General features: G+C 26.1%; 2 protein-coding genes across 3 annotated transcripts; one reads left to right on the forward strand and one right to left on the reverse strand.

The window, feature by feature from the left end:
• The first annotated feature begins 5074 nt into the window (after positions 1 to 5074).
• LOC111027341 (D-dopachrome decarboxylase-B-like) lies at positions 5075 to 6362 on the forward strand. The gene is given in 3 exon segments (XM_022305702.1): positions 5075 to 5197; positions 5426 to 5601; positions 6260 to 6362. Coding segments are annotated over 3 exon segments (354 nt in total). The 5' UTR covers positions 5075 to 5089; the 3' UTR covers positions 6330 to 6362.
• Positions 6363 to 7039: 677 nt separating this feature from the next.
• Positions 7040 to 9810, reverse strand: LOC111027340 (calmodulin). 2 transcript variants are annotated; one of them, XM_022305701.1, is made up of 5 exons: positions 9557 to 9810; positions 9209 to 9362; positions 8974 to 9105; positions 8301 to 8483; positions 7040 to 8181 (listed from the first exon to the last, which is right to left on the reverse strand). In XM_022305701.1, exons 2-5 carry the CDS (start codon positions 9240 to 9242, stop codon positions 8081 to 8083), a joined length of 450 nt encoding a protein of 149 aa, XP_022161393.1. In that variant the 5' UTR covers positions 9243 to 9362; positions 9557 to 9810; the 3' UTR covers positions 7040 to 8080. The 2 variants fall into 2 exon arrangements, with proteins under 2 accessions (XP_022161393.1, XP_022161392.1); XM_022305700.1 differs by having other exon boundaries at positions 9489 to 9810.
• Positions 9811 to 9847: the final 37 nt, after the last annotated feature.

The following is a 9847-nucleotide window of genomic DNA, read 5'->3' on the forward strand; positions in this document are numbered from 1 at the left end:
CCGTATTTATCATGTTAATCGTCCGTTGTGTAATGCATTAAAAAAATAAATATAAATTCATTAAAAAAAAGAATTATGCAATAATCATTATCTCATAGTCTACTCCTATTTCTTATATTGGAACCTGTAATACATTATGGACACATAGGTATAATTATGGTTCTTACAGTTTTTAGTAGGTACCTATGACGTACCTATCATTAACAATAGTCGTACAAACGGGAGTTTTGGGTGTTCAACCCCCCCCCCTAGTATTTTAGATTCTGAGCGGAGCGATGAATGTATTGATTTTACAATGATGTGTGTTTTTAATTTAATTAATTAATTAATTTTTTTTTTGTGTGTCATTATGATTTTCTTAAATAGCATCACCGTTTCTGGTAGGAAAGTGAATCTAGTTGGTGCATTCGGGAGGTCAAAATTCCCAATAGTTTTCAAAAGCAACAGAAAAAACAAACAAAAAATTAAGGAAAAACTGGAATTTTTACGCGAAAAAATCTATTTTGGTTTTTAGTGTAACTCTAACAAAAATGACCGTAGATACATGAAATTTTCACTGAATATTTGTGTAAGCACGCTCTGTCAAAAAACTTGAAAATGTAATACAAGGTTCTTTGTAAGCTGTGGTTAATGGAAATTAAAAAAAAAAGTTGAGCGTACATCCACAATAATTTTTTATCAGTGTTTAAACTTAGAACTTTGACAAAATTCGTAAAAACCATGAAAATTAGCAAATTATATTTAGTTAGAAATGCATTAAAATGTTTTTATTTATATCTAAGATTTAAAAGTTTAATACAAGATTTCTTACAAGCTTACAACCTTGATCCAAACATTTTTACCGGAAAGTCAAGTTAAATTTTTATGAGAGTTCGAAGTTGAAATTTTGACAAATTTGGGTATTCACTCGATTTCTCTTGTAGCGATTTTCTTATTTTGTTGAAATTCAAAAATGAATTATTGTAAACACTTGAAATTTACACCAAACGTTTATTTCATCAATTCAGATACTTTATACAATTTTCAAAATATTCAGACTCGTTTTATGCTGTTGACGAACATTTCAATTTTCTTTTTTTTCTATAAGTGTCAATACAGTTTTATTGGTTGGGTAGAAATGCATGAAAATTTAATACAACTCTTGATAGCTTTTTACAATAGCAGTTGAAAAATATTAAAAATACATAGGCATTTTTTTTTTTTTTTATAAGCATTTAAAGTTCAAATTTTGACAATATTTATCAAGTTGAAAATTGAAAATGATTTTGTAGTTAAAAATGTATAAAATATTCAATTTTTATAGCCAGAAATTGAAAATTTAAAACAAGGTTCCACTTAAGCAGTTATTTCCATAACTAATAAATCTTAAAAATGTATTAAAACAGTAATTTTTAACAGAAATTGGGATTTCAAATTTGGACAAAATTACATATTAACATGAAGAATAATGGCTATCGTTTTGTTGTAATTCGGTTCCAAAACAGCCCGATTTTATATAAAAATATATCGTTGTGGGTATTGTTATATTGTTTATATTTTCATGTAGGTATCTGTCATACACGTGTGTGAAAAATATTTCAAACTTGAGATGTATAATATATTATATTTCATGAATGTGATCAATATTTTAGATTCTTAGAGAAGCTATGAATGTATTCATTTTACAATGATGTGTTTTTTTTTACTTCATCACCTTTTGGAACAGTAAAAATGCTTGGATTTTCAACTTCGATATCTTTTGTGGTAGGAAAGTGAATTTAGTTGGAACTTGGAACTAATTAGTAATGACATGAGGATTAAAAATATAAAATGACTAGGACATTTCTTAATAATTGAGAAAACCGGAATTCTTAATCACATTCAAAAGCCAAGCCCTGATTAAAGGAGCAAGGGGTAGGAGGTAGGAGGTAGGAGGCCATGGCGTTGTGCCCACAGCGGACATTGTACAATGGTGATGCGCCCCAGGTGTGTAGTACTTTTCCTAAAACATAGATATGGATATATTTTTATAACTCGATCTCGAGCCTAAAATTATCTTATACAGACTTGTCAAAAGCAGAATATTTTAGCAAGCATTTGAAGTTTAAATTCTTCTAAATCACGAACATTTACAAATTATTTTAATATGAATATAACTAAGGTATTAAAATTGAGTACAAGGTTCCTCCAAAATAGTTTATTCTAATATAGTGGTACCCAAGCTTTTTTGTTCTAAGTCCCTTTTTTAGTGTACATTTTCAAAATTCTCACTCCGGATAACAATTGATTGAGCTCCTTAAATACTTTTGGGTTATCGGAGTTGAGTCCGACCAATATTGTTAGATTGTTCGAGTTGAATCCCATCAGCCTATTAGAGTTACCCAGACACCACGTGCAGGTTGGCTGAGCAGTCGCCCAAAAAATGTGTGTGATTATGAGATTGTTTACACTGTTTTTTTTTTAATCGTAATTATAAAAAGTATAAAAAGCCAATATAATAATACAATGATGCTAATTAAATAGTATTGCTGGTAAAATTTAAATGATACAGATTTAAAAAAGTCGAATGAGCAAATTTGTTTATTTATATATTTGTTTGTCTGTTGAAAAATTGTTCCTTTTCCAATGAATTTTTACATGGTTTGGTTGCTTTGCTTCGTAATTTTATGTATGTATTGAACTACATTCCCAGAAGTGTGCCAACGGAATAAAAATATTTTGATGTCCCGAGTGAAAAAATGCATTTAATTTTGTGTGTAAACTTTCACAACTGATAGTGGTTCAATTAGTGCTTGCTGAAAAATCACACCAAACTTTGGCGGGAAACTGTCAAAGTAATTATTTAAAATATAATCTGTAAAAAGTAAAACTGCTATTTTTTTCGTCATCACATGGTTTTATTGCCATCAAATCTTCCTTGAAACATTGGACTACGTCATTTTCGTTTAAATAATATGATATTTTATCTATACAGACTCAATTCAAAGATATTAAGATAATAAACTGAACTTAATTTAAACACATAAAAGTAATGTGGACTCTATTCAATATCACCGCTTACTCCACTTCCCCTTTAGAGTTTAGACGACTTTATTTTTTTTGTTCAAGTGATACAAAATAACTACATATTATACTCTATGGTTAAACATTGTAATTATCAATATTAGATTACCTTCGAGAGGTCAATCAGTATAAAATTATACTCGTAGGAACAAGGTACCTATATAATAAATTGTTATCTGTGGGCGACCGTCTGAAAATCAATTTGTTTGTAAAATGGCAAAATTATTTCAACAACAAAATTCTCGTTATTTCATCACCACTATTTTCCCCTAATGCAGTATCTAAATAAATTCCTCCCTGACGAAAAATTCCCACTCACGGTTGGAAACTACTGTTCTATTGTAGGAGGTATTTAATCTGTTCTGTGATATTAACTATGTATAACTCAAAAGTTATGATAAAAATGTAATAAATGGTATATAACTATAATATGCATACTACTTATACCAGTTATAATACCGTCCTTATGTACAGTTGTATTAATAATAAAATAAATGTAAGATTTTCGCAAAAATAAATCAACCTACTATATTAGTATATTGTATATTACTAATAGTAAATAAAATTACTTTCTTTATTAGAAACATCAAAAATGGATATCACATCGTGAAATTCACTTATTAATATAGACTGACGGCTGTCTCCGTTCAGCCTCGTTTTTGGTATTCAATGATTTACAATAGGAATCAAATTATACTGATATTGATATACTACAAAAATGTCCACGTTTGCCACTAAAAATTTCCGAAATCAAGAGTGTCCGTAGTGAAATTGGACCAAGCTAAAATGTCAGTGTTAAGAAATAAAATTTTCCGATAGGTTTCAAAAATGTCCAAAAAAAAATTGAAAGAAGTAAAATTATTTAAAATGTTTATCATTGACTTTTGTACATATTGACGTAAAGGGTATTTATGTGTTTATCGTTTGATTTTTTTATAAACATAAATATAACTATTTTTAATAATAAATAAGGTAGTAAATAAAAGCAACTTTTAATTTTATTATTATTTTCAAACTTATTTAAAATATATGTAAATCAATCATTTATTTTTTTAAATATAAATCCATGTTATATTTAATATATATTTTTAGTTTGGTATAGGCATGATAATTTTTAAATAATTTATATATTAATCGTATTTTTCATTCCAAACACCTTTGCCAAGTACACTAAAATTATTTTATGGCGGAATTATTTACCTAAATTCACATATATTGACTGTTATTCAGTGTTACTGTACTGCATAACTGTTTCCTCTTTTTTAATATCAAAATGATAATTTTATATATAATACTAAAAATATTCTCAATTGGGGATTGTATTGCACATCCAGTTATTTTATTCAGTTTGCAGATGTAGTATTAATTTAATTGTAACGTCAATACTTAAATTAAAGCCGCAGGTAAATTAAATCATCATAAAACAACGGATTTTATACTTTACAGAAGGTAAAATAATATAAAAGCAAAACAACAATATTTTTACAATACTAAAAATGATTTTACACTGCAATAATATAATAATATGTAACTATGTTCATCAATTATTTTTTTGGTAAGCAACTTAGAATAAATTAATGATAGAAAAATTATCATAATTAAAATAAATCAATAAACATTTTTTTTGGTATAAATTAAAAAAAATATCTTGTGTAATTTGTGATTTTATTGATTTGCCTGCTCATGCTATTAGATAATAGAGGACTCAACATTTTTATTATATCATAATTGTTATAAACTTTATTATCTAATGTTGAACGCACTTTTATTTTACTTTAAAAAAATGATTCAGAGTACTTATACGTAAGTTTTTTTTTATGAAATAAATATACATATAATCTTTAGAGAAGTTCGTAATAATGTATTATATACCTACCTATTATTATGCAAGGTATTATGTAAAATTGAATTAATCTACTTGTATAATATATATATAACTGACTTGCTTGTTGAACTAGTTAATCATTTATTAATAAATAGGAGGACGTGAAGATTAAACATACGTTTTTATTTTAGCCATTGACAGTTTTTACAGTTAATTAAAAAAATGTCTATCCTAAGACTTGATACTAATGTTTAACATTCGGACATCGATGACGAATTTTTAGTGCAGAGTACAGAAGCTCTTGCTAAAACTTTAAAAAAACCGAAATCTGTAAGTACATAATTATTTATATTTAGCTTTCATGAAGTATTTGCCTATTTGAAACTCAATAATAGGTACCAATGTACCATTGTACCAAAACTGTTACCATTGATTATAAATTCTAGTAATTAAAAAAAGTATTTATAATTAATGCTGATACCAGTGATACCTACAAAATATATTAATATCTATATCTATAATAAAAATGAAATGCTAAAATGTAATAATTGTTTTTAGGATATTTTAGTATTTGTAAATGGAAACCAACCTATTACTATTGCTGGTTCCGCTGAAGAGCCAGCAGTGATTGTATCATTACTCAGCGTTGATGGTATAAATGAAATTGATAACAAACTCCACTCGGCTGCATTGTTTTCATTGATTACGAAATATCTAAAAATAAATGAAAATAGGTGAGCAGAATAAAATATTGTTTTCATATAATGTGTATGTATTTCGGGTTAAGATATAGGTAATTTAAAACATCCAAAAATACATAAACCTTAAGTGTGTATGTAGAAATAGATATGTATCTTTACTGAAATGGGTACAGTTTAATTTTAAACAGTTGTAGAAATACTATTAAATCGTAAAGCTATTATCTATTATTTATTCAATAATAATCATTTATATTGCGTAGTGCTGTATACCGTTTACCAATAGTATATTGTACAATTAAACACACAATATAATATAAACAGACAAACAGAACAATAATTGTATTATATATTATATACTATATATAGAGCCATATAGAGTGTGACAAAAAGATATATTACAAATGAAACAATTTGTGTTTTTATTAATATTATTTTTTCTTTCATCGTTGTAATGGTTAAAAAGTAATAATACGTGTTGTACAAACTACAAGCATCTATTAATTATATTGAAAAAAAATCAAAAATATTGAATAGAACACAAATTATTTTATTTGTTATCTTTCTGTTACACCCTATATATATATATTATTTAAACACTACGATTATATTTCAAAGGAAAAAAATGTGAATTAATATTTTTTAATGAAACGAATATACGATATTTTTTATTTAATATTTGTTTATGTTTTAGAATTACAGTTACATTCAGTCCAATTGAATCACACGCCATGGGACGCAATGGAAAAACGTTAATTCAATAAAACTTTATTATTCATATTGTATAAACTTTTTTTTAAAAATATTACTGTTGAAAAAAATTGGTTGGATTTCAAAAGTTATTATGACAAAGTAATATTTAAAAAAAATTATTTAAATTGTAATGTAATATATAATAAAACAAAATTCTATCAATTCAAATTATTAGTTGATTATTTATTAATTTCAATTGAGTATAATCTTATGAAAGTATTATTAGGTTCATCATTATTTTAAATATTATTTGTAACAACTCATGTATGAATTTTGTTACTTTAAAAAACACATACAATATAGTGACAAGCCAACAGCGTACTAATTAATTGGTATATAATACAATTTTCAGTTTCAAATATTTTAAGAAATATTTACCCTTTTAATTTAAAGTTATAACTCATAAACTACTTATCCAAAAATTTGATTTTTATGTATCTAAATACTCAGAAAAATATTCTACTTTCAAAGATTAAATTAAAACTGTATCTTGTAATTCTGATACTTGAAAAATTATGAGAATATAAAATATTTAAAATGGAATGTTTTAATAAAAACATTGGTTTGTAACAACTTTAAACCGTGTAAAATAAATATTCTCAAAAACATTAATACTTTTTGAATAAGTATATTCGTTAAATGAAAGACCTGGTACAGGAAGGTTATTAAAATATTAGGAGGTAACAAATTATTACAAAATATGATATTACATAATTTGACATTAATTGTATATTAAGTGGCAGTGCCATACTGCTATGGTAAGCCAGTATATATATTTTTTTTTAATCTGACACTAATAAATTTACTTCTTACAATTGACCAAGTCCTCTTACATCCCAACTCACTTCGACCCTAGGTTACAATACCTAAATCTTAATCAGAAATTGGAAGATAAATATTAAAAACATTAAAAAATAATTAATACTATGTTCCATATTAAATCATATTTTAATAAATATATATAGTAAATTATACATTATACATTATAAGCATATAGTGAAATTATGTTTTTTTTTACTTATTTTTAAATTCATCAAAACATCATACATGTGCATCGTGCATTTTCATTTGATCTTTAATTTAAAAATTAGTATAGTATAGTATAAAAATTCTAAATTAGTAACAATTCATAATATTCAAATATAAACAGTTTCACAATAAACATAGTTGAAAATCTACATTTTTAATACTTGGCAGTATCAATCCAAGTGTATTAAAAATATGTGAATGCAAATAAATAAGGAATGGCATCTAAGGCGTCACAAGGGATATTTTTGATAGTATGGGTACCGGTTTACTACAAAAAAAAAATATTTTAATTTTGAAAATGTATCAGTGATACACAATATATTTTATTGCCCAAGTCTTAATAAAAATGATTTGTTTTTTGTTGTATCATGGTTAAAAAAATGTTTAACTGTTGATATTATATAAAAAACAATAATTATTCCGTGAAAAACTTGGTTTTCATTTAATTTTAGAATTAAAAATTTGAGTTTAAATATTTACAATATTGTAATGGCATGAAATTAGCTGCATTTGAACATTAAGTGCTGTCTAAGAATTACAGGTATTAGCGAGTGACTAATTATTTTCACTTTTGAAAAATAAACTTTATACAAATCTTTTGTAGATAATTTTTAATGCAACCCCAGAATTTTGAAATTAGTGACGGCCATAGATGGAATTCCACTACAGGAGGGGTACATCAATCAATGTTCTTAAGACCAAATCAATAAATAATCATTTAGAAATGTGACGATTAGTAATAATCAGGAATTGGCGCACAAGCAATTTTTACAAATTCATCATAGTTAACTTTGCCATTTGGATGGACATTGGCTTCTCGAAAAATTTGTTCAACTAAAAAATAATAATATTTACTGATCATTATTTATTTTAAACTAGATTAAAAAAACAGGCCTTAGACATGAGGCCTTAATCATTGAGTTCATTAAATTTTAATAGAATGAATAACATACCTTCTTTGCTATTTAAATGTTCTCCCCAACCTTGTAATAGATGTTTGAGATGTTTACTATGAATTGTTCCGCTGTGCTGACGATCACTAGCTTTAAAAGCTGCCAAAATTTCATTAGGTAGTTTTTCCACACGACAATGATTGTGCATTACTTTCAGAAATTCTGGAAAATGTAATTTTCCATCTGAAAAAAAAATAACGCATAATATGATTTAATATAATATTCATTGATGTATATTTTTATTCTAAGGCATTATTAAACTATGTATGAAATAATTTAATGAATTATTTACAAATTAATTATGATAATTGGACTCAACAATATTTATGATTTAATTTACCTAGTCTTTAGTAATCTAACCTGGAGGGGGGGGGGTTGATAATGTGTTTACACAGTCTGTTTAACTAGGGTTTCCCACAAGTTTAGCATACTGATGTTGAGATTTTATTTTAGGTTTCGGTTGCTGAACTTGCAAACTATTCAGCAAATTATTTTTTTATTCAATTTAATGTCAAACATTAAAAGAGTTATGTATTTATGATGTTTATGATTTTAATAAAAAATACAAATATTAAGTTGTATACATTTTTCCATAGATAAACTAATTATTTTCAAGAGTAAATTTAAAAATAATATTATTTTATTTTAATCCCAATTACCTATTTGTACTTACTGTTTTCTGTGAAGTATTTCTTTAATTCAGTTATTGTTGGGCTCATTCCGAGAGATCTCATAATTACACTGAGTTCATCTAATTTATTAATCACGCCTTCTCTAGCAAATAGATAAAAACATTCCCTGAATTCTGAAAAAAAAATTATTAGAATGTAAAATACACTACACATATTAAGACAATATCCACAAGTAATCATTTCCATAATGGTTTTCACAATTAGCTATTGTCTTACCATCAATGTCTTCTTCCTTGAAGTGATGAGCCATTATCGTTGTTAAAATAAAAAACAATTGATTGTTTTGCTGGTAAATCTTGTAATAATATTATTCCTCCGTCTTACTGGGTATGTTATATAAATAATAAATTTTATTTTTATGATGTCTTACCTAATATAAATTAAACATTTGTTACAATATAATATTTACATCATAAGATATAAGTACATTATATTTTAAAATTTTTAAATAAATACGCATACAAACATATAAAACAGAAATTTGAGATATACATACCCCTAATACCTATGCTACTGTATTTATAGTTTGTCAATTGAATGAAGTGATAGAAGTATAGTACCTACCGATTTGATCTGTTAATAATAATTGTGTTTAATGGTTGTGAGTGTATGGCGTTTTAGCGTTTATGCCTTAATATGTCGTCGTCACAAATTTCGATATTTTTATTTTTTAATCTTTACGTCGTGCGTAGATAAGAAAAAAATGGTAGAGAGCATAAGGTATTCTCGGTGATACCGGAACAGGAGAGCGCAGACTCTCAGGTGTCTGTAGGTGTGGCTTCACCAATGTTGAATGAGGAGCCGGGGTACTCGGTCCTTTGTGTGGTACCATTTTCTCGCCATCATCATTTCTTT

This window comes from Myzus persicae, unplaced genomic scaffold (assembly GCF_001856785.1).
Source record: "Myzus persicae strain clone G006 unplaced genomic scaffold, MPER_G0061.0, whole genome shotgun sequence".
Taxonomy (NCBI): Eukaryota; Metazoa; Arthropoda; class Insecta; order Hemiptera; family Aphididae; genus Myzus; species Myzus persicae.